The sequence below is a fragment of the Pseudomyrmex gracilis genome, unplaced genomic scaffold (assembly GCF_002006095.1).
Source record: "Pseudomyrmex gracilis isolate BER0280 unplaced genomic scaffold, ASM200609v1 scaffold_261, whole genome shotgun sequence".
Classification (NCBI taxonomy): Eukaryota; Metazoa; Arthropoda; class Insecta; order Hymenoptera; family Formicidae; genus Pseudomyrmex; species Pseudomyrmex gracilis.
Window position 1 is genome coordinate 65,910 of NW_018020845.1, and position 24,690 is coordinate 90,599.

Consider the following 24,690-nt stretch of genomic DNA (forward strand, 5'->3'; position numbering starts at 1 on the left):
TATATATATATGTTCTTTCTTTTGCTTTTAATACAAGAATAGTAAAGTTCGAAATTGAAAAACTAGATATAGATATATATATCTCACAGAGTGAAAGCTAAGTTACTTCAGCGCTTTATAGACATTATTCGCTTTGAACTTTTTCTTATTTTTCTGTCTACGTTCCTTATATGCCACAATATTTAAAGATTATTATTGTAAATATGGATAATAAAGATATATATATATATATATAGATGCAAAACAAAACAATATTAATGTATTAGTGTATGTTAATATATGTACTACATTACTACCTCGATAAGAAGTTGAGTTCGTAACCGGAGCACATTTCAATTTGAATAAGGACCAGGTAAAAATGTATTTGTGAGATAAGCTCTAAATTTGTTTCAACTGCTCAGGATGATTGACCAAAAGAAATAGAAATAAAATTTAGATTACGACAAGAGTGACCAAAAGAATCATAATATCGACTCTTATCGCTGACAAATTGCTGACAGTCATGATTACAGTCACGATTACAAAAAACAAACACATAATTAGTTTTTTTTGACGGTTGACGTGCAGCCATGAATATATTAGATTATTTATTCAAGTTTTTGTCTGAGAATGATCAAAATAAATTGATCGAAACGATCAAATAACCGATCGATCCCAAACTAAGCGTGAAGTTTTTTCATCTCAAATTTTTACATACTTCAGAGTAAATGTTTTTAGCTTTTTAGATTAGGTTGATTTTAATTTAATTTTATATCTTCTGATATTCTGATAATGTAAAGCTTTATTTTTGTTTAATAAGAATTTAAATAGTTTGTATAAGAATTGTTTTGTTATTACCTTTATTATTTACGGTTTGTTTTCCTTTTTGTGGAAATTGTGCTACTTCATTTGCATTTTTTGGTCCTTGATTTTGTAATCTTGCGCCGTTTTGTGCACCATTTATGTTCAAAGGCAAAACATTTTCAACATCAGTATCTCTTCCTTCATTGCACGTCAAAGAACAATTCTGCATCGCGTTAACAAGATGTTTTTCGTCTTGCATGTATGGCGGATCTGCAGAATATAAATTATTAATATAGTTAACAAAATTATTCAAATAAGTGCTAAGTAATATTTAGACATTTTTGTTAATGTATTATATGTAAGCTTTAAAATTACTGGTTTGAATATTTGGTGCGGGAAGAGATTGTACGCCATTTTGAGCAGGAGTGTACGGTAATGGTCCGCAGTAAGGTGAATTCATTGAACGATAAGGTTCCTAAAAAAAAAAAAATAAACATGATCGTCTTACTCTTTGTACACAGATTTTGGATTAGAGCCGCTTTTGTGTCATTTTCACTGACATTTTATTTTCGATTTACTTCATCAGAATTAAGAGAGCACCTTAAACCTTCTGATGAAATAAATTTAATATATCGATAATACATTTTCTTATTTGTTAGATCATGCGTACCTCATACATTTGTACTGGATATAATTTATACCACGCATGCTGAAACGAAGCTAAAAAGAAACGTAAAAAAATATTTTCGCAAATGAACATGATTAACATGATGCTGATGATATCGCAAATAAAAATGTAAAACGTTAGTAAAATTAATTTACATAGCTATATACACTTCTAATACAATCAAGATATTTATTAATTTAACACATACGATCCATTTGATTTTCCTCAATTTTTCCTGACACATATTGATACAAGGGATACACATTGCCATCCGGGGCGACATAAGGAACGTTCGGATTGCCATTCATAGGTATTTGAACATTATCTAAACAAAATTATATAATTAAATCAGTATCTCGTAATTTTTATATGTTCAGTTTTTGTTTTTAATATAAAAAGCAAGAGTTCAAAGAGAGATAAGTACATTAACACACTCGCGGCCGGTGACGCAGTCCTACGTGTCATTTTAAAATCTGTGTTTGTTTAATAATAAGCATATAAGTGTATAATATGATGAAGCAATATTTTGTACTATTAATTTAAATAGCAGACCCTGCGGCCTTGAGCTATAGAAATTTAAAAATTGTCAGCGTTTAGATAGCGGTCTTGCTCTAAAATCGCCGACCGCAAATGTGTTAATAATATATTTTAAAAATATATATACATATATTTAAAAAAATATATATATACATATTTAAAAATATATATATATATTTTAAAAAATATATATATATTTTTAAAAAAATATATATATACTATATATATATATATTTTTAAAAAAATATATATATACGGCTCATTCGCGGATCTTTATTAATTAACATCTCATTAATTATTGAAAATCTTGCAACATGATCTAGGACTTTTCTATTAAGTATAACCCCTTCCCAACGAGCAATGGTACGTCAATTAATGGATACCTTGTATATTTTTTTGAATAATATATGTATAGTTAAAAAGTTTCTAAAAAATTATTGAAATTACCGTAAGATAAACAATGATTCGCTTCCAATGCTTTTGTTTTCGTGTTGGTATTTTTAAAACTTTTGCCAAAGCCATTATTATTGCCAGATTTTTCGATTTTATTTCGCAAAGAATTGTTGCTTCTTTTTTTATGTTCTTCCAGTACTTTTTTCTCTACAGTATTTGATAGTGTAAGCTGCGAATTTAATATAACTTCAGTAGGCGAACTACTGATATGTTCCTACAAAGAAATCGTAAATAAGGGAAACGTGTTTTTCTCTCCTGAGTTTAAAAATACGAAATATTTAAATTTTACTTACATTTGTTGTAAGTTCCATATGAGTAGAGCACTCTTCAATAGAGTTATTCGAATTCAATTGTGTTGTTTGATGATCTTCACTATAATCAGATAAGTCAAATTATAATAATTGTTAATAATTTTATCTTGTATATGTAAATTTTATTTGCTAAAGTCAAACACAAACTATTTTTTACAGAAAATACGTACGGAAGTTCACCGATGTGTTCTTCACTGTCAAAGCTGGATTTGCTTGCATTATTTGCATCATTGTTATCAATATTGATAGTATTGATATACGCGATTTTGTTGTCATTTGGTTTTTTCTTACGTGGGAATAAATTATACTTCTTCCATCGTCGATCTAATATGTATATAAAAAAGATTATAGTATTAGTTATATTATTTAGTTGTAATAAAAATGTATTAAAAAATTAAGTATTAATAATGAATACTAACTTAGATCTGGAGCGACCGAATGATTTCTATTCATCGGAAACCAATTTTTTTGTTGTTTAGGTTTCCTCGGTAATGGTTTTAGAGCATCGTATGGAACATATTTTCTTTCTCCAAGATCTTGAATAAAAACCAGAACCGGCTCCTTATTTGTGCTCATTTTTTGTATATAACCTTGGAGCCAAAGATTTCCTTGTTTCAATTTCTGATCAGTTTTAACGCCACTCTCGCTAGCGTTAGAATCCGAAATAGTGTTGATGGTCTTATTGTTGTTTTTTTCTTGCCGTTCTAGATCGTTTATGCTGATTTCTATTAAACATTTACCACCCTCTTGCAGCACACTATTACCAAATCGGTTCCATCCGGCAGATTTTACTTCTGCGAGAAAATTTATATTTTGTACTTTATTCTTCCTTTTAAAGCTTATTTTTATAATTAATATATTACGTATGCGCATATAAGTTTATTATGTTATGAGTATAATTGTGTATATATACACACCTCGTTTCAATTCGTGCCATATATCTAACTCTATATTGCGATAATGATCAGTTGCCAGAGCTTTGGCAACTTTGTAAGGAATAGGTGTCCTCTTCCAGTCAGACTGAATTTCACCTATATCATTACTGTTCACTTGTCTAGCCACTTTTTTATTTTGATCAGACTGAATTTCGTCCCCGGTGTTACTTTTTACTTTTTTATACAGATCTTCAATCAATTGCCTGTAAACAAATTAATATTAGTATATACGAGTATCAATAATTTTCTTGCTGCATTTAAAGATACAACTGTTTAAAAAAAACAATTAAGTAACTTACTCTCTAATGTCAAGATTTCCTTTTTGAAAAAATTTGTCATGTCTGAACGCATCGCTTCCGTTATTTAACATTTTGTCGGCAACAGCCTTCACGTCGTACATTTTAAATAAATTTTTATAAAGAACTTCGTAAACAATAGCTAATTAAAAGAAAGATAAAGATTGCATTCTTTATAAATTGCAATGAGAGGAAAAACTTTATTTTATTGACAACTTACATTGACAATAAGCTGCCGATTCTATAAAAGCCATGGGATACACAGGCTCGTATTGTTTCGGTTCTGTATGACAGAGCAATATATTAGATGCTTTAAAACCATATTTGGTCACGTTTTCGCACGTTTGTTTCTCTCCAACGAACACAATTATGTCTCGCTCATAGCGAAGTGACATAGCATGAATCTCATTGAGGCCTCCATATTCCGTAAAACATTGCATTTCTCTTATATAATAATCAAACGGTGTTGCTATGAACTTGAAAAAAAAACAAAAAAAACAATATTTGCAGTATATTTGACCGATACGCGAGAACAGATAACATTATTACATACGATACACATCTACTTACATTTTCGAACAAACTTCTTTTCTTTTCCATGTGCTCGATACATTCTTTTCTAACTTTTAAGTGATAATGCTGAGTGTGATATATTTGTTCGCTAATTGATCTGAACAAACAGTTGGGATCTCTGGGAGTAGCTTTGCGGAAATATCCTTCTTTCGCCAGCCACTGATCTACAGGCTCCACCTTTGTCCTCGACATTGTTTCCGATATCATGTGCGGTTTTTTTTTTTTTTCAGTACTGTTAAAAAAAAATTCGAATGTGTAATTTAGCTGAAAAAATTTTTCACATTTTTGTTTTCTAACAAATATTTTTCTCAAGTCTCAACTCATATATTCTTTGCACTTTTAAGCGAAAAATTGTTGCCGATGTGTGTTATTGTTTTCTTTTCCTATTGTAAACGACGAAAATTTATTTATTTCCTTTTTATCGACAATATTGTACAGACTATTTTACGAAAGAGATATAATATTATAGATTCTTAATCAATCATTTTTATTTGCGAAGAGAAATTAGAATTCTCTTTTCTATTGTCTATGGTATTGTGTTCTTCCTACTAAAAATCGTAACAGTTTACAAAATAATAACGGAACATTCTGACATTTTCTTGGTTATTTATTTATTTGTTTTGAAAACTTTTCAATAAGTTATAGTTTGTTTAACGTGACGTCAACATTATGTGACACGTTACATTACATTTTTGCCAATACGTACTCGAAACACTTTTATATCAATATATCACGGTCATCAATCTTAGGAAGAAACCGCTTTCTAAATTATAATTTTTGTTTAATAATTTATTTTAATATAAAACAATACGGATTTATTTTAAAGGACTATTATACAATAATGAAAAATAGTGACGAAGCCACAGGACGTTCAATCAAAAATGATATTTCGTTGAAGAAATTATCTTGCCGGGAAGATGAGTCGGACAAGATGAGCAGAAATCATCAGATGGATGTTTCAAGTGTAAATTATATATACAAGGTGCTTTTCATCTACGTATACAGGCGATCAAAAATATTTCGTTGAAGAAATTCAATCAAAAATGATATTTCGTTGAAGAAATTATCTTGCCGAGAAGATGAGCCGGACAAGATGAGCAGAAATCATCGGATGGTGTTTCAAGTGTAACTTATATATATACAAGGTGCTTTTCAGCTACGTACACAGGCAACATTATGTCCACCACTAGTTTGAGAAAGAGCAATATCAGTGTGTCTCACTCACACTGGTGACACTGTGTTGCAACACAACAACTGAAGTCAATTATGTTGTCTTTATATGATCAACATACGAACAATATCAAGAAGATGAAATAAATAATTCAGTGAACAAAACCACAGGCACAGGCGATTATTTCGAGTCGAGTCCAGTTTTAATTAACGAATGTTCATAAAAATATAATATATTTTTTATATACACATTGATTTCAAGAAAGAAGCCAAAGTAATATTAAAAACAAATTAGAAATTATTGTACAAATAAGATTGTTATAAAGATTACTTACTGACGAATTTTCCTTTTGTTTACGCACTTTCAACACGTGTTTGTCGTGTTTCGATAGATATCACAGCGCCTTATTACATATATGTAAACTAATATATCTTCACACGAGAGCTTAGAACGTAGAGTGCGTTAAGACAACTCAACAGTTGCACAACGGTTGATATCAATGGGTGCGTTTAGACAACTCAACGGTTGAGAGATCATCACTTATGATAGGACTATTCTTCAAAACTGCTGCGGTTCCAAAAGTATGATCCAATCAGAAGTGATTATCTCTCAATCGTTGTGCAACTGTTGATTGTCTGAACGCACCCAATGTCACCGCATGCGCACAAAGCAGCTGGACCTTGCGCGAGAGAGAGGCTACTATATTGTCTGCACCGTAACATTTGGGCTTCAGGTCGGCACCGTACTAGCCAGGGTTGACTTGTATAGACAAAAATGAAATAACTTCGAGAACCTTACTTCTTACCGCCTACTCCCATTGTGGACGGCCTTTTAAGCGCAAGACAGGCTGCGTTCGTTTTTTACTGGCAGTACTGAAAATCTATAGATTCATCACGTATACTATAGATTTTTCAGTACTGCCAGGGTTACGTTCCAAAATTCTACCTTGGTTATTAAAATGCTATATTTCACGTCACGTGTGCTATAGTTTTTGGTTACCAAGATAGGATTTTGGAACGTAACCCAGTAATAAACCGAACAGGGCCATAACAAATAACAAGTCTGGTTGAATCGAGACTAATCGCATGGTCAAATCAGCCAAATCGACCAACGTGATTGGTCAATCCCATAAGATCTGAGACTCGCGTTTGTGCTTGATGTAAAACGAGTTTCGTGACAACGGTGAGGTTATGTCGTGTTCAAACTTATGCTTTTAAAAGCGCATGCTCAAGATTCGAACCGATCGGACGAGACGAACTAAATCTTACAAACCAGAGTTCTATCAAGATATATACACGAAATTGATTCTAAAAAGCGGTATTTTGTTTGGTCGGAGATTTTAATGTTCATTATTTATACGATATGCTCCGCATGTAGATCCACGTGTGTACACACACGCATGTTACATAGAAGTATCTTAAAAAAAACGACTGATAATCGTCCTACTTGATCGCCGGTGGTGAAACAAAGTGATATCAAAAAATCGACGTCGACAAACCTAACGACAGTTTTATGTTTTTAGGTTTTCGCAGTAACAACTGCGGTGGGTCAAGACCCTTGCACAATGGGAAGGAACAGCAGCGATAGCGATAGAAATAACAGTTTTAGACAGAATTCCAACTCGTCGGACATTTTATCGCTTGTTCTGATTTTCTGATCCGCATTGATACACGTGTATGTTAGATTCCGCTGTTCCTATTGTTATTTATAAATATAAAACTCTTTACAACTGGTATTAATTCCATCGCTATCGCTATTCCGTCCGTTGTGCAAGGGCTTCACTCTGATATTGTGCAAAGCAAGACGTCGGAGATGCAAAGCGCGCGACACCAATAAGACACAGCTAAAATCACAAAACAAAACATTTGAAATATACCGTGTGTGTGCGAAAATACACAATCACATCAGTCTTTTCATTTCTCTCTATATATAACCTTTTTCTTATTCCACTCGTTTACTTCGCTCAACTTCACGCAATGGATACTATTCACGAATCCTATGTATATACGACGCGAATTCTCATTAAATTAAATCATAAACACAAACTTAATCAAGATCATACACAAATATCCGATCACATCCCGTCTCACGGTTGTGATATTCAAATCCCGGATCGAGTAAAAGCGCACAAAAAACAGAAATAATCCAATCTTTCTCTTTACTCACCGTGTGTGGCGTGTTTTTTTTCTCAAAAGGATAAACTTCGCGATTGTTGATTTCAGGTGTCGTCAATACCGTCGCGCAGAAGTGAAAAATCTTGGGGACACCTTCGTTTCGAACGATCACAATCGAATAAATTGAAACAACGCGATCACTTACCGACAACAACGTTCAACTGATATATTATATATATATATAACCGCAAAATTTCTGGAACCTTCTTCCCCGTTCACCAAAGGTTGTGCGCGTACCTACAAGAAATGACCTTCGAACTGAGACTCTTCGAGTTCCATCGACACATAATATGCATATAAAGCTGCGATCACGGAAGAGGGGGAAAATTTTTATTTTTTTATTTTTTTATTAAAGTAAATTATGTATATGCCAAAGAGAGGATTGCTCCTATATAAGGTCTGCGTTATGTGACAAAAGAAGGAGAAAATTGTTTATTATTGCACACCCTCACGCCCGTTTTCTCACCTCGTCGTCTCCGATTAACTTAATCGGCAATTAAGTATCAGTCGTGATTGGTCAATTCTGTTAAACAAATAACGCGACTGGCAATTCCAATGGAATAATCGGCCGATTAAGTTAAGATAGAGAGAACGGGTGTTAACGTGTTGCGCAGTTCTTCACGATCACTGATTAGATTAATCTGATTAATCTGAAGCAATCAATGTCTTCATGTTCATTATTGTTCAACAGAATAATCCAACCAATTATAAGCCGATTTCATTATTTTTGATTGAGCAAATCGGCCGATTTAAACCGTGATTGGTTAAATCTTTGTTCAATTTTTTCCAAACAACAAATATCTATTGATCAAAAAATTTATTTCAACGGAATAATCGCCCAATTAATTAAAAATAGTGAGATAACTTCTAAAGGCCTGTCCATTAAAATTGGTCGAAGATGAATTCAAATTCTTGAACAAAATTTTTTATGCTGCGTCCAATTTGAGAAGAGCATTTTAATGCGTGTAAGGCCTGGTTTATGCGGGCAAATAAGGCCTTGTTTTGGCCTTGTTTATGCGGGTAATAACTGTTAATTTATGCCGGAATTGGTACAGTTCAACTATAGGATTTCAATGCTTTTGTTATATTCTGTTATACTTCTGTTAATAAACAGAAATATTAAAATCTTAGGCTCGCATAAACCAGGTCTTATGACCGTGGTTGCTCTCAAAGGGCCCTTCTACAATAAGATATTAGTAACAAATCGGAAGTCAGAAGCAAGAAATTGACTAATCACCAATCGATTATTCTTCTGTGATTTGACTGTGATTGGTCAATTTCTTGCTTCTGATTTATTACTAATATCTCATTGTAAGAAGGCTCTTTAAGCCTGTTCTACATTGATCGCAAGCTCAAACGCAAAAGGAACAGATCTGATAGAATTGAACTAATCGTATTGATCAAATCAGCCAATTGACCAGCGTGATTGGTCAATTCTACGAGACCTATATCTTGCGTTTGAGCTTGCGATCAATGCAGAACGGGCTTTACGGCCGATATCAGATAACGCACTTCTTAACAAGAGAGGAGAGAGGAAGAAATCGATTGTGCTGCCGTCTGGCACGAGGACTACCGAAGTAAAGCTCCGTCGCCATGAAAAGTAGAGGAATTTGTCTCCCTCCCCTGCAGTCTTCTTTCTGCCAGTGAAGACATTAGTTTAAAGCTTTTGGGTGGGTCTGGGAGACCCATATTGACACTTAAGGGTTAAAGCTAAATAGAAAAAAAGAAAAGGTAGACTGATAAGCATTTGTACAAATTATTATTTTTTTTTATTTCTTGTAAGATTTTCATCAGAATGACAATGCGATGTGTACGAAATATTAAAAAAGTGTACAAAGAGCCTGTTTATATAAAATATGGATATTTTTACATAAATATAAGATTGACTGTGTATTGTATATGTGTTTTTGCCGTTTATAACGCATTATGCAAGTGCTACTGACAATTTTGTCTGTTACGTCGAAGATAACAAATACACGCTTATGCAGTTTTCTCTATATATAAAAAAAAAAAAAAAAAAAAAACACCTATCCTTCAGCGAGATGACGATTCCGTGGTTTTGTGTTAGGTAGATCTTCTGATCTTCTGATCACAAAGTGTAAATTTTGACATATCAGAGTTTTTGATATACATATTAGATTGATCTATTTTTTTCAATCACAGTTTCTATTTGAATAGCCAGATTTGAGCTACTGTTTTTTACAATTGTGATAATTTTGCCACGAACTTCGCAAAGATAGATGCAAATGTCGTTCTACATTTAATCGCAAGACGCAAACGCAAGTCACGCAAGTATCGTGTGGAATTGATCAATCATGTTGATCACTTGGCTGACCAATGCCAAGATTAATCACTTCCACGTATGCTTCTTGCGATTGATATAGCACGGCCAGTAGAGCGCGTTAAAAGCTTTCAGCAAGATAAGAAAAGCTTTATTTAGTATTTAGATTCATTCTTATTCTCAGCGTTATCGAATTGTCATTAAGCCGCGGCAGCATCGTCATCGGCCGTAACACTTAATTGATTTGGACATTTTCGACATTTTTTCAAATCCGAGTTCTTTTCCCGATCTCGCCGAAAGAAAAACCATAAACGGCGATAAGAATAAGTAATAATCAGTACAACTAACACAGTGCTTCTTATTCGCGCTTGTTTTTTTTTTTTTTTTTTTTTTTATATCCTTGGCAATGTACGAATAATAGTTATAAACTGTTGTTACAAATATAGAAAAATGGAAGAAGCGACGGAGTCGTGCCTTTCCTAGTTTCTTTTCATTTCTTTTTCAAGCGGCAACTCCTCTAAGCGGCTATTTTTTCGGCATCAATCACTGAAAAACAAATACCAGCACACCGCATACGATAAGGAAATTTTATTTACGTATAAGCCTGCGTGTAAATAAATATTTATTACAAATTAAATATTTTAGTAAATTAAATACTTCATTAAATACTATCATTTTAGGACTGTCTCAAGGGGGGATGGTTTAACTCTTTAAAGAAATTTTATATACATTTTTTCACAAGAGAACAAAAATTGATAGCAACGACTGATAGTACGAACCTTCTTTGGTAGGCAGAGAATTCTTTTCGAGGGTTTCCGCATGTTTCAATTTTGCCGGATCGAAGTTTTCAATACCGGAGATTAGCTGTTGTTTCCCTTTTTCTTGCTGGATTGCTGCGAAAAACATGATAAAATTTTGTGTCAGTTTATGATGAAAAAATTCTTTATTAATTTATAAAATATAAGTTTTTTTTTTCTATGTTATAGTACCGTCTTTATCGGGCAACGGGTTTTTTTCCTGAGTTTCAGTATGCTTCAGACTTGCGGTATCAAACTTTTCGATGCCGGCAATTAACGTTTGTTGAGTTTTCTCCGCGGCAACATCTGTAAATAGATTCAATCGAATTAAAAGACAAAAAAAAAACAAATATTTTACATAAACGAAATCGTGAATCAGAAATAAAGCGAATTATTTTGTTTTCTAATGTCAAGTAGAACAACAAAACAACAAGATATTATTTATTTAAAAAAAAGTACCAAAAATACCATCACCAGAATAATTCTTCCGTCAAAACCAAGCTTTTTTGAAAAGAGACATCTTCTGCGTAAGCGTAACATGAATAAGCGCGGTGAAAAATTTGTTAACAGCTTCCTGTGCTCCCAGTTGCTTTAAAGAGATTTCCCACATTTTAACTAACTATACCTGTGGCATTGGGTAACACATTCTTCTCTTTCGTGTTAGCGTGCTTCAACTGATCTGTCTTAAACGTTTCCAATCCATGTATCAACTCTGAATGCTGTCGCTCCTGCCGCACGTCTACACCAAGTCAAACATTTTTATTGCAACTGCGGTTCTATTTTTTTTTAATTGGAGCCCTGCGCCTGCGAAACTTCGCTTAATCGCTTTTTTTTTTACAAAGAGATGACACGATTGCTTACCCGTCAAACTTTGATAGAAGTAATCCAGAAGATATCGCGTATTTGTTTCGTCTAATGCGTTTGTGATAAAAATAATAAATTATAATATTGATGTTTCAAACGTTTTTAATAATTTAATACCTTTCTCTGTTTGTAAAAAAATTTGACTTATTTTACAGTACTTTTGTTACTTTTCTTTTTTTTTTTTTTATGTACTCGTTTTAATTATACTGCGTTGAAATCAAGAAGAGAATCTTACTGCGCACAGAGAGGAAGAAAAGCGAGCAAACACACACACACACACACACACAAACATGCGCGCGTGCATATATTGGAAGTATTTTATTGAAATCAAAATTTGCGTATATAGAGTCATGTATGTTTAATAAAAGATATAGACATTATATATTGGATGTGGAATCAAATTTTAATAAAAATTCGTGCAACAAATCATACGAAAGATATTTATAGTTTTACACCAAATATTTATTTTTAATTATTTATAAAAATAAATGTAGTAAAACAAATTAACACACGTAAACGTAATATGATCAAACAAATAGAAGCCAAACACACACATTAATACGTATAACGACGTTAATACTATTATATACTATAAAGTCTACTTATTAATTATTAAAATGTACTTATTACTTATTTAAAAAAAATATACTCTCTCATAAATTATTATATATTAAAATATACTTTTGTGAGACTTTTTGATTACCTTCAGCGGAAGGTAGAACATTCTTTTCGGCAGTAGCGGCTTTTTTCATACAGCCATGATTGAAACCTTCCAGCTCGCTTTTGAGGTCCAGGGCTACTTTAGGCAGGTCCTTCAATGACGGACTCGACATAGTTCAGTCTTGAACTTCTTAATCTAAAGAATTACAATTATTTAGCATTAATTATTAGTCAGTCATCAGTAATAGCACATATGTATATAATATCCTTTTTTTTAAATATATACTAAAAATATATAAATATAAAATATACAAATATATAATAATTTTAAAAAGTGTTTACTTAAAAAGTCTTACAAATTTTGAGATTAAAAGATTAGGTTATCGTTTGAAGTACACATATTAATCTTACATATATTAAAGGCCAATTGATATATCGATATTATAATAATTAACTCATCAGTATAATAACTGTCTTTTATTTCTCAACAAACGTGTATCTCACTTTTTTTTCTATATAATAATAAAAGATATATTTCTCTATATATATAATAACAGAAGTATATGTACATATATACGGTCACATGAGAGCCGTTTGCTGGATGTTGTGCGGAAAATGCGTGTATATATATACATACACGTGTTCACGTGTAAATCTTACACGTGAGTTTTTGAATTGAAATTTCACACAATTCTTAAATTCATATAACAATAGAAGATATTTTTGTGATATATGTGACAATGTGTTTTCTCAAAAAATAATAATATATACATTGATAAGCTGTCTCTGCGCGTACAGCTGATCAATTTAGTTTTTCAGAAGATAAGAGGGCATCGGAATGTGCAATATCTCACACATGTTATTATACATGCAAAATCGGTTTGCAGTACGATAAATGAAAAGAACAAAACGCAGTATCGGTTAACAAAAGTATACTGGCGAGACAACGATTGTATTTTCAATTGTCAGCGAAGTGTTCGTTTCTTTGTTGAATCACGCAGCGTAGACAACAGCGACGAGTGTGAATGCTAACGAAGCTATCGACATGTAATGTCGGAACTGCGTATCAACTGCAGCAAAATGCATACGAGATTGTATTCGCGAGTTGTGCTGTTTGAAATGTTTGATGTCAAACGCGCGATATATAGAAATTTTGCAAATCCAATAATTTTGAACCACAAATGTCTCTTGGAATTTTTTTAATTTTATATATATAATCTAGATTTCTTTCCAATCTCGAAGAAACTCATATCTTCTAAAATCTCAAAAACAAACTTTTTTTGTAACACATTTAATTATTTGTGTAAGAACAGTAAAACATTTTATAACTTTAAAAAAATGTGAGAAAAAATTTTTTAAAAAGAGGAATTATAAATTTTAACAGAAACAGAGGATAATACGGAGATTTACAAAAAAAAGTAAGAATTAATTAAGTAAAGAAACTGATTTATCTCTCTGCAAAAACTAACAAGCGAATTTATTATGTGTCAGACAGCGGAAACAGCAGTGGTTTAACTTCCGGTCTCCATTTCCTTTTAATATACACACATACGTGTGTGTGTGTGTGTGTGTGTACATACATACTCTTCTACAAAACACGGCGATTTTATCGACATAAAATTTTATCGGTATTTAAATTGTGGTGTAGTGAAAAAATATTTCTATGCGTATCTATCCTTCGACACGAGCGATATATAATTATTATCAATATGGCGTGCAAATTATTTAAATATTTACGCGTTTGCTTTGGAGTAATCAAGTAATAAACAAATTCTCTGTACGGAGTAAAAAAATCGAACAACGGGCAACACAGATTGTGCCCGGCTTTGCTCAACAAATTAATTAGACAGTGGCACGAAACCGTCGGCATAGTTGTGTGTTCGTGTGTGTCACGCTTATACACGTCTATACGTGTATACATATTTTATATATATATCAAATCCAATACACGCAAAGCGTTTATATGCTAAATTGTCAATGACTCATTCTTCTTACTCACCCCCTTTCTTCTAACCCGTGTCCGACATTTACGTCGGTTTTGTTCGCACTCAAGCAGACTTTATCCGACACAACGAGTTAAAAAAAAGAACGCAGTTCTAATTATCGTACATACGTGGGCGATTAGTAATTGATCAACGTTTAACTCCTACATAGTTTTTTTTTTTTTTAAATTGTTCTACGTTTCACAATGAAATCGATTCTTTTTGTACGCACACTTCTAACAACCTGATTGAATCAAAATTCTGCAAAATTTGTATTTATTGTAGTATCAAAAATATATATCTTCAATTATTATTAAAAAAAAAATAATACTAAGTTATTTTCAATTGAGAATATATGCAATTCTTTTGCGTGGTGTATTGTTGCTGAAATGAAAGTTCATCGAAAAACAAATAATGACACGGTTCAGTTGCTAATATAAAAAACTTGCGAGTAAGCAAATAAAAGAGAGACGAAAAGGTCTGCATTCCATGTAGATGAAATCACAGAGAAACGATGAATATTGCGCTATCAGTATCGCATGTGTGTTACAATGTGTGACACGATGCAAGATCATCGATTTCGAACAACAACAACTTTCTTTTGCTACAATTGTTTCTCACTGAAATCAACCTCGTGAAAAAGAAAAGAGAAAGACGATGTCCCGCGGCACAATAAAAATTGTTTAAGTATTCTTGAGAAAACATTTATAAATTCTCTATTATTTAATTCTTCTGTTATAATTTCAATTTCACGTTTAATTGTACGTAGTTGAATGTGTATACACATAAGAACAGAAGACACAACTTGTACGAAACGGAGAATCTTATATATCTCGACTAGATTAAATAAAAGAGATAATATTTTTTTTATTGTTCAAAGAGTCTCCGAGTTTCGAACGCGCGATATACGGTCCTGGAATCGCGAGAGAGAGAGATATGTTCAAACAGTAGTGGGCAGCATCGGCAAGACTCTGTGAATAGGTCCTTATATAGTAGCCGGTCGTATATGCCTGTATAGGGAGAGTTCGAAAGAGGTCGAATATACGCAACGAAACAGCGGGAGCTTACTCGCGTCCTTAGGTCTCCACTTTGCTGAAATTTTCTTTTTTTTTTTTTTGTACGGCTCTGTGTAGGCGTGTACAAAGCGTGTGTATATGTACGTACGTAGTTTGTGTGCGCGCGCGCGCGCGCGCGTGTATGCGTGCGTGTGTATATGCATACAAGGCTTGCGTACTCAAGTGCATATAACGGTACGGAGACGATGACGGGATCTCAAATTGGCCGCGACCATGGTAAAGCACGAGCTGGATAAAACATAATTGTCGTTGCATCAAAACATATTACGACAAACGTGTTTTTGTTCATCTATCGATGTGCAAAATCGCGAAAAAGTAATTAATCCTGCTCGAGAAAAAGAGTCAAAGAAGATTACACACACAAGACATTTAAAAATTGTTACTGTTTGTCAAATTACGCGAATAAATATCAATAAACTTTTAAATCGCACTTGCAATTTGTCGGCCTCAATTTGAAACAAACATTTATATATTTTGTTTAATAATAAATATACAGTCTCATATCTTTATCTTTTTTTTGTCTTACAATACACAGTACAGTATGAAAACTCTTACAATTACTCTTGCGTCAAATTTCGTATAAATTAATCTCTTTAAAATTTATAATATACGAAAAAAAAAAATTAAATTAAAATACAAAGTCAAATAGCCTTATAATAATACAATAAATATTTCCTGTGTTACTCTATCTTATATTAATTAAAATTTACTCCGGTATCGTTTTTTTTTTTCGACGTTGTACAATTATTCGAGATAGGCAAGAAAATTACGACTCTGTTTCTCAGCCACGCAAAAGGTGCCATATAACGACGATCTTTTAGTTTTCTCTGTTTAATTGAATATCCGTAGATTATAATATCCGTAGACATACATATTTGTAATATAACCGAATGAACTACTGATTGATAAACTCCTTATTAGGTTTATCATGCAAAAGCAGAATTTAATGAGACGAGTGACGACGAGCTCGACGACAACGACGCTCGGTGAAACTTCGGCGTTCAATCTCTTCGCAAGGAGAAAAGCGAGACAAGAAGCTAATAAGGAAACTAGGTTGTCCTCCCGAGATATACTGACAGAACTTAACTGACAGTGGCGAGTCATCGAGATAGATTAGGCACCGAAGTGATATTTCACATTAGTGCGCTAATGCGCCACTCGAGTAATGAAAGAACCGCCTGAGGCGCGATTTCTATCATTTTCTTTGGTGAGAAAATTGTTCAAGTAGTTCCAGTCAACTTACACGCGAGAGAGAGAATATTAATATTTTTTTTCATATTTAAAATGAGCTTTTTTTCAAATATCATATATATCACATGATATCTGCGTATGTATGAGCAGTGTGGTGTAATGTGTGCGCGTATGTGTGTGCGTTCGCGCGCACAAGACAAACTGTCTTGATTGTTATTTCTGAATTTTTGAAAGAAATCGCGACGTTTCAAACAAATATACTTTTACGAAGAAATCAAAAAAATATTAATTTTTTTGCGGAGATAATTAATTTCCCGCCAACTCGTAGGTCATTTTTGAGATCTGTGGCCTTGAAAGATTAAGATATATCGTACGAATCGTTTTTCGTTGGCTTTGGAATATCAAAAGACGAATTGCCTTGAGGCAATCTTATGAATATAAGATCTGAAATATGAACATCGCGGTCTCTAAGTCTTCCGCGACGACGCGTTGTCGTAGATGTGCGGTTTACGGAACGAGACCGCACTAGAGCTTAACAAGCTCGCGCGGCCGTCAATTATTAACTTGGACAATCGCGTTTAATGACAAGGCTCCTCTCTCTCTCTCTCTTTGTCTTTCTTTCTCGCCACGCGTCTACACGTGCATCGTCACAGTCTCTGTATCGACCGGCGAACCGCAGCAAGCAACGGCAGACAACGGTGAAGGCACCTACGCGTTCATCGTGTCCACGTGAATCGTTGCCTATATTCGTGTTCTAGAAAAACGTTTCACCAGCGCAATCGTCGCACTCGCACGCAAGCTGCAACTGCGCTCTCTCTCTCTCTCTCTCTTTCTCTCCTTCTTTCCTTCTCTCTCTCTCTCTCTTCTTTCTTTCTCTTCTTTTCCGTGCGACCGTGACGGCTAACGAACCCTGGATGCGCGTATCGTATCGAGCGGTGACGCGTACACTGGCCAGGGACGTACACATAGATACGAACTGTACACACACGTAAAATACCAAATTCGTTAGCAACTCGATATCCGTCCAAGTAGAAAAACTCGAACTCGATTGTTCTCGAATTATGTGAGACAATCGAACGCGATTGAAAGAATATTGGAAATAACTATCATACAAATCCAACTAAATTGTTTTAAGAAATAAACTTGTGAAAAATTTTTAATAATTTTCTAATTAAATTTTGCTTCGATAGATCTCCAGTTCGTCGTTTCATAAAGACGTCAATTAGAGGCGTCGTTGTTGAAAACTCTAAGCAACGTTGATAAACATAATTCGGTGCCGAGTCACCGAATACCTCGACGTATCGAGAAGTAACATCCAACAGTGACTATCAAGAATGCGCGAAGTAGCGCATATATTCGACAGAGTCATTTTTTTTTATCTATGTATTTGACCCGTCAATTAACCGCAAAATAAAATTCATTATCGTGAATCAGTAATGATTTTTTTAAACCGCCGGCGAAAATTTAAATCTCCGAACCCTCGACGCCATTTCGGTCAAGTATATCCGCGTCGTGTTTGCGCAACTGTTTTATAATAAAACTTCAGATTTCAACGTCAGAAAGGAGAGCGGAGTCTTTTCTTTAATAGTAACGCGTTTATTAGACACGCACGTTATTAAACGCGCTTCTATTCGTACAACGTATGAATGGCTAGCGCGCTTGTAAACACAAAATCTACACAAACACGCACAGACGCAACGTGGGGGTTTCGAAGTTACCCAGGGGGAGTGCGGAGACGGCGCACGACGGAGCAGCCACGGTAGACAGTTTCATCGATTGGCATTGCCGGCATCGCCCTGGAGAATCCCCGAGCCCGGGTTCATGAACTTCGCGTTGCTATATATCGCGTATCCCACGCGTAGGTTTTCACGGTCATGGATAAGAGAGAGGGCGGTTTCTTTTTTTTTTTTTTTACACTGACGTGGAAAGGTCTTGAGACGCGTTTTTTTTTAAGACGACGACGACGACAACCGAGAGAGATGATTGCTTGATAAAAATACGAATAATAATAATATCTTATTGTTTTCGAGTTTCTTTTCTTTTTCAAAGGGTTTTAAATCGGGATCTCAAAGGAAAAACAAGGTCGTCCGTTATACGTGTCGCGCGATTCTCATACGGCTAACGTGGCGGTCAAACCGACGTCAAGCGACGGCAAGCAGCACAGAAGATATGAGTAGTAGTGCGTGTTCGCCTAGTAACATCACACTGTCGTGGGAAACAGAAAGTACTCCGATGCTAATCGCCGAGTAAAACGCGATTGCTGCGTGTACCTTAACGCGCGTATACGCGATTTGCGACAGCGAAGATTCCCCGGTTGACACGAAGAAGTGTGTCCCTGCGGTTTGTCTCAAAACGGTCGCGCGGGAGATGATAAAACGCAGGCGACGATTCTCTCTCGAAATGTCTAAAACACAAAATAGACACTTGTAACGCAAACACATTGTTGTCCGAAAAAAATACGAAGTATTTAAAAAAAAGAAAATTAACTCTTACGAACTCTCGTGTCCGCGCAAAATTTACTTGCGTTTATAACTTACAGAGGGAAGGGAGAAGAGTCCGACCCTGTATAAAAATTTACATAGGAGAGGAACACATAACGGCTAAATTTCAATTCTCTAGTATAATTTCGAGACAGCCATAGTGATAAGACGCGAGCGGACATGAACGATAATGATTTGCAGACTACGTATACTTTTCTTACAAGTAAATAACATTTTTTATTGTTTTTTATCTAATTTTCACGTAACTTTGCTCAATTTAAATTGCGATATTTTTAATCAAAAATTTCTTTTTATGAGTTTCAAAATGGAGCAGAGCTTTTCCAACGAGGTAACTCGGATGCTTCGACCGTAAGAACAGATTGACTACTTTGTTATGGTTTATTATTACCATTATTTTGAATAATAAAATGTTTAAAATAAAAAAACTTAAATTTTTACTTCAAAAACGCCAGCATTCACTAATGTAAAAAAACGCGTTTTTCATGTTAAAAAATTAAGCGTTTAAATTTAATAAAATGCAATAGCACATAATTGTTTTATAAAAGCTGCAATCTTTATCTTCAATTTAAGCACTTTTTTTTAATTAGGTCAATTTCTTGGAAAGTTGCGATTTTTTAAACGAAACACTACATTTTCACTCGAGTTACTTCGTTTATATGAAGATTATTTTTTTACAAATTACTTTTTTTCCAAAATGTTTTGATTGATCTGTAAAGTAGAAGTAAAAAAAATATACCACATAAATTTTTTCAGAATTTTTCTACGACTTTAACATACAGAAAGTACAGTAGAACATAAACAATTCTTAGTTTGCAGATAGAAAATGCCAAATCTTTTGCAGTTTAAGTTGAACGTTTTGCCACAAAGATACCGTTACTTTTTCCCCCCATTTTGCATTTTGCATTCACCTGCGTAGGTAGCACCTGCGTACACCAACCTTGATCGTATCTGCATTTTCAATCAATCATACGAACGAGAAAACAACGTTTGGCTCTTCAAGCGACGTCGAATAGAAATATTATATCCAATATGTTGAACCATGATGGACGTCCGCAGGATTTTTTTTCAGGGAGGGGCAGAGCAATTTTTCCGTCCCAAAAATTATGAATTTCACAGAAAGTTTCACTGTACAGCGAGTCTTCACAAATAGATGTATATGATTTTTTATTTGTTAATCAAGGATTTCGACCTTGTTTCAAGATAAAAAAACAATTTGTGTGAAAAAACTTGCCTCTCCAGGGGAGGGCAAAATGCCGGGTTTGCCCCGCCCCCCTGCGGACGCCCATGCGTTGAACAACGTTGTATTTTATAAATCAATATTTGCATTAATATTTGTACGGCATTAAGAGAAGTCAAATTCCCTCCGTCTATCTCAGATACCAAATCACTAGTTTTAAAAATTGGGAAGACGTCGCAAGATACAAAGAAAAACTAATATAAATTTTTTATAAACAGTGTTTTCAGTCTTAAAAAAAAAATCAAACACTCAAAACATTAAAAAGAACAAAAAACTGATTTTAATCTTATCTATTTTACGTCTATCTAACAATTTTCGGCCTGTCCGATCCTTTTAGTTTTTTTTTTTTTTACAATAAAATCAAGTTAATTGAACTTTATTTCAGTGAGATTGTGCTGCACGCGCGAAGAAACACGCGGCGCGCCAGTGTGTGCAAAAAACCATGGAATTCAGAAATCGAGTGGAGAAAAATGCATATGTGTATGCGCGCTTCGTACGCGCCGTCGTCGTCGTGAGTTCATCTGTCAAAACCACGCCCTATCCCATTCTACCATTCTTGCTCGTTCTACACACGAAGAACAAAGAAGATAACAAATTTTTTTCACGATTAAAAATGATCTGCATCATACGACGAGAAACAATGCGATTAATATGACTGGTTTTTTTTGTTTTTCTTTCTAGAACAAAACGCACGAGAATACAAAATTTAGTTCTCGATCGCGTACCCGAGCGTTAAAAAAAAAAAATCTCAATTTCATGCGAAACTTTTGTTTAGTCTATTCATTAAGTCCGCGGTCTCATTAATTAGTATTTATTAAATCTTATCGATTCTCTCAAGTGTGCGTATTATAATTGCAATAATATACACAATACAAGGGATGCGCGCAAAACACAAACAATAAAAAATTCGCATTCGTGAACTTATTGCGGGAATTACAATTATAGTTTGTCGTCGCGTTTTGTAACGAAAATCTAATATATTAATACGTACTGCCCACGCACACGCACGCACGCACGCATACACACACACAGAGAGAGAAAGAGAGAGAGAAAGACAGAAGTGTGTGTGTGTGTGTGTGTACGTGTACAGCAAAATATTATATATTACATAATAAACAGGTAGCATTAATCCCTGCGCGGAATAATCATTGAAACGGTGAATCCTTCTTCGGCGTTTCGTTCGAGACTGTGTCCGTCATATTCCACGAGGAACGTTTATCTAAAGCCATCGCGCGATAATCGAGACGGAAGAAATCATGTTGTTTCTGTCCTCTGGAGAGACGCTTTTCGACCACACCCCTGGGTCCATTTTCGATTGCGTCGAAAGGCCGATCGATATCTAGATGCACAGGCCCGGCCCGGCGATAACAAACACATGTACACGTTAGCTAAAAATTTTACATATACTGAGAAAAATACATCGTGAGATCTCTGTTTCAAGGTCGCGTTTCCGTCACTTGTCAATACAGAATATTTTTCAGAAAATATTTTCTACAAGATCGATTTTGATTCATCATGCCGCAAACATAAAAATTCGTGTCTCGTTACCGTCGTCGTCGTCGTCGTCGCGAATCAAATATTCAGCATGTTTCCGTTAAAAACAAAGCTCAAAAACCTCGACGCAATAATTCCTGACAAGATTTTTATGAGAAACACGTTGCGATAAATTGAACGCACATGTCAAACGTATCGAAAGTTGCAACGCATATCGGAAAATCAATATTAAATTTATGATAGCTTTTTTACAATGTCAAAGCTCGAACGAAACAGCTACTGTTTTTAATAGAAATTACTCTCGTTAGTTCTTTTTTTCGCGACTCGCGATCGAATCACAGTGGAACGTAACGACGAGAAGAAAGCCGGCTGTTTGCCGATATCATTTTTTTTTTTTTTGTTTCGTTTTGACAACGAAATAAATCGTTAATGTACAAAGTTGCTCCGCGTTGTCTCATCACCGAACGGCAGATTCTTGGATCGATTTGAAGTTAAAAAACCAAGTTCTTTTTCACTCTTTTGTGAATCGACGAGAGAAAAAAAACAAAACGAAAGGAAAGTATTTGTCACTTCTGTAATCTGTTCAAAGATATAACTGAACGAGCGCCAAGAGAAACGCAAAGAATTCTCTCTCTCTCAAGAGAGACATTGAAAAAATTCTTCTTCACAGAATATTTCTGTTTCAAGAAATTTGCGATATGCTCGTCACTTCGATTATATTCTTAATGATTTGTCGTTAATTAATTTGCCAGTATGGGCACCACGGGGAAACAAATGATGTCACAACGACTTATAATAACTCGTTTATAGCCGGTAGTAGAAGTGCACTGACCTGTCAAGTTGACGTGTGAGCTTGACTCTAAGCTAGCTAGCCAGGGGCACCTGGTCGGACAGAGCGTAGGAGACGAGCGTTACTTAAGGATAGCAACAAGACGGAATCACAACGGAACACTGACTAATCGGTTGGCACTTCCACAGCATGTAACACCGGGAACTCCAGGTAACAGCAGCGCCCGGCCGGCGCTCGGCTGCCCGTCACTCGTCCTCCCTCCTTCTGGTCTCCTCTCTCAGGACAACCAGCCTTCCCCTCCGCCAGGATCGGCACGAAACGGAGAGCTCTGACCCTTTGTATCCACATCGTTGTTTCTCACATTGAATACGTTCTAGAAATAATGTTAAAATATCATCAGTGAAAGAAATAATTTAATGTAATGTTAAAAAAAAAATTATAGTATATTAAGAGAGTTTTTTTGAATTTTATTTCTATTACTTGATTTATTTTGTTCAAACGATATGAAGGGGAAACGTGGTCGTAGTTAAATCTACGGCTCTGTACGAGTCTCTGACGCGTCATCGCGTTTCTGGTTTTAGGCCCCCACTGTTCCCGAGAGAAGACCAATCAACGCTCAGAGTTCGTTCTCTCTTTCCCAAACCCGATTAATTCATTCCTCTTTCCGCAATACTTTTAATAAATTTTCTTGATTCTCCGTCGTGGCAAAGGGTGTGTGATCACTAAATTCACCCTCAACGACCAGATATATATTCACACTCGATTTCGATCGGTACCGTTAGACATTTAATGACCGAGACTCTTCCTCTTGGTATCACGACGTCTTCTGTCCTCTTGTTTTTCTTTAGTCTCCGTCTGAATAACTTGCTTTACACGAAGTCTATTTTTGTGGCGACACAGAGGGAGAGGAACAGACATATCAAAAGGTTGATACACGCCAATGAGTCATTCGGGTCTTATACAGAACAGACCCAACTGCGCGTCGTATAATTCGCTCAGTGGCACATCAGATTGTGCATGGAATCTTAATAAATCCGCAAGCCAAAAAATTTGTAGAGAAAAATAAACTGCTTTATAATTTTTTTCTATAAGACAAATGCTTAATTAGCTATGAATGCGTACAAAAAGAATCAATTTTGTTTTATGTAGAATAAGGACAATATCAACGCGCTTTTGATACAAGAGCGAGCACTCTGCTTCCGAGGAGAGCACCTGATTGTATCAATCAGTTCTAATTATGTCGAACAATTTATTAGAAAACCGCAGATGTCTATTTTTTTACTTGATATGTATATTAATAAATATACTATTTAAAACTTTAAAATCATAAGGTCAAGCAAATATAAAATCTAATACAAATCGAGAGAGAGTTTCTCTACTTTTTGCCAATTTCCTCCAATTGTGCTGAACGTTATTACACATTTCTTTTATCTTCTCATCAACAATGACTTTTTCAGTTCATCTACTGTTCCTATAATCGTGCTTGTTTTACTCCTCTCCACTGACTCGCACGCTAATCCACGCACGCCAAAACTATGTGATTTCACATATGCATAAAAAACTTATACGCGAGAACTGTTGGAGTAGAGGATAGAAAGAAAAAATAGAGTTTGATCGTAGACAAAAAATTAAACTCTCGGGCCGGTATTCGTAATCGAATCTTAGATTTAAGATTCAACTCAAGTTTATCTTCAGATGTTCCGCAGCCGATAAAACTATATATTTGTACATCATCTGAAGATAAACTCAAGACGAATCTCAAATATAAGATATGTGAATACCAGACTTCAAACACTATCGGGAGTAATTTTTCTTATTCCAGGTCAAACTGATATATTTCAATTACGTCTTTGATCTTTATATAATAGTTACAGTTAGTTAACGCATATATGAAGTCTTCAGGTGGGAAACGTCACG

General features: G+C 34.6%; 2 protein-coding genes across 7 annotated transcripts in view; both read right to left on the bottom strand.

Moving 5' to 3' along the window:
- LOC109859436 overlaps nucleotides 1-8,202 on the bottom strand; it is a 9,334-nt gene extending 1,132 nt beyond the window's left edge. The window contains exons 1-13 of one of the 4 annotated variants that reach the window (XM_020437705.1): nucleotides 7,893-8,202; nucleotides 4,553-4,787; nucleotides 4,203-4,458; nucleotides 3,986-4,124; nucleotides 3,669-3,889; nucleotides 3,171-3,545; nucleotides 2,922-3,075; nucleotides 2,734-2,812; nucleotides 2,435-2,654; nucleotides 1,659-1,775; nucleotides 1,454-1,503; nucleotides 1,159-1,258; nucleotides 838-1,053 (exon numbers count right to left, since the gene is read on the bottom strand). In XM_020437705.1, the coding sequence (XP_020293294.1) occupies nucleotides 838-1,053; nucleotides 1,159-1,258; nucleotides 1,454-1,503; nucleotides 1,659-1,775; nucleotides 2,435-2,654; nucleotides 2,734-2,812; nucleotides 2,922-3,075; nucleotides 3,171-3,545; nucleotides 3,669-3,889; nucleotides 3,986-4,124; nucleotides 4,203-4,458; nucleotides 4,553-4,762 (2,137 nt within the window). In that variant the 5' untranslated portion in view covers nucleotides 4,763-4,787; nucleotides 7,893-8,202. Of the gene's footprint in view, nucleotides 1-837; nucleotides 1,054-1,158; nucleotides 1,259-1,453; nucleotides 1,504-1,658; nucleotides 1,776-2,434; nucleotides 2,655-2,733; nucleotides 2,813-2,921; nucleotides 3,076-3,170; nucleotides 3,546-3,668; nucleotides 3,890-3,985; nucleotides 4,125-4,202; nucleotides 4,459-4,552; nucleotides 4,788-4,875; nucleotides 5,105-6,060; nucleotides 6,203-7,892 lie in introns of those variants that run through there. The other 3 variants (XM_020437706.1, XM_020437708.1, XM_020437709.1) reach the window with 3 other exon arrangements.
- Nucleotides 8,203-9,893: 1,691 nt separating this feature from the next.
- On the bottom strand, nucleotides 9,894-23,025 carry LOC109859420 (thymosin beta). 3 transcript variants are annotated; one of them, XM_020437676.1, is made up of 7 exons: nucleotides 22,816-23,025; nucleotides 19,022-19,155; nucleotides 12,546-12,698; nucleotides 11,604-11,717; nucleotides 11,171-11,284; nucleotides 10,961-11,074; nucleotides 9,894-10,727 (listed from the first exon to the last, which is right to left on the bottom strand). In XM_020437676.1, the coding sequence occupies exons 3-7, from the start codon at nucleotides 12,673-12,675 to the stop codon at nucleotides 10,699-10,701; spliced, it is 501 nt and encodes a 166-aa protein (XP_020293265.1). In that variant the 5' UTR covers nucleotides 12,676-12,698; nucleotides 19,022-19,155; nucleotides 22,816-23,025; the 3' UTR covers nucleotides 9,894-10,698. The 3 variants fall into 3 exon arrangements, with proteins under 3 accessions (XP_020293265.1, XP_020293264.1, XP_020293266.1); XM_020437675.1 differs by lacking the exon at nucleotides 19,022-19,155 and having other exon boundaries at nucleotides 22,816-23,023; XM_020437677.1 differs by lacking the exons at nucleotides 11,604-11,717; nucleotides 19,022-19,155 and having other exon boundaries at nucleotides 22,816-23,016.
- Between the last annotated feature and the right edge of the window lie 1,665 nt (nucleotides 23,026-24,690).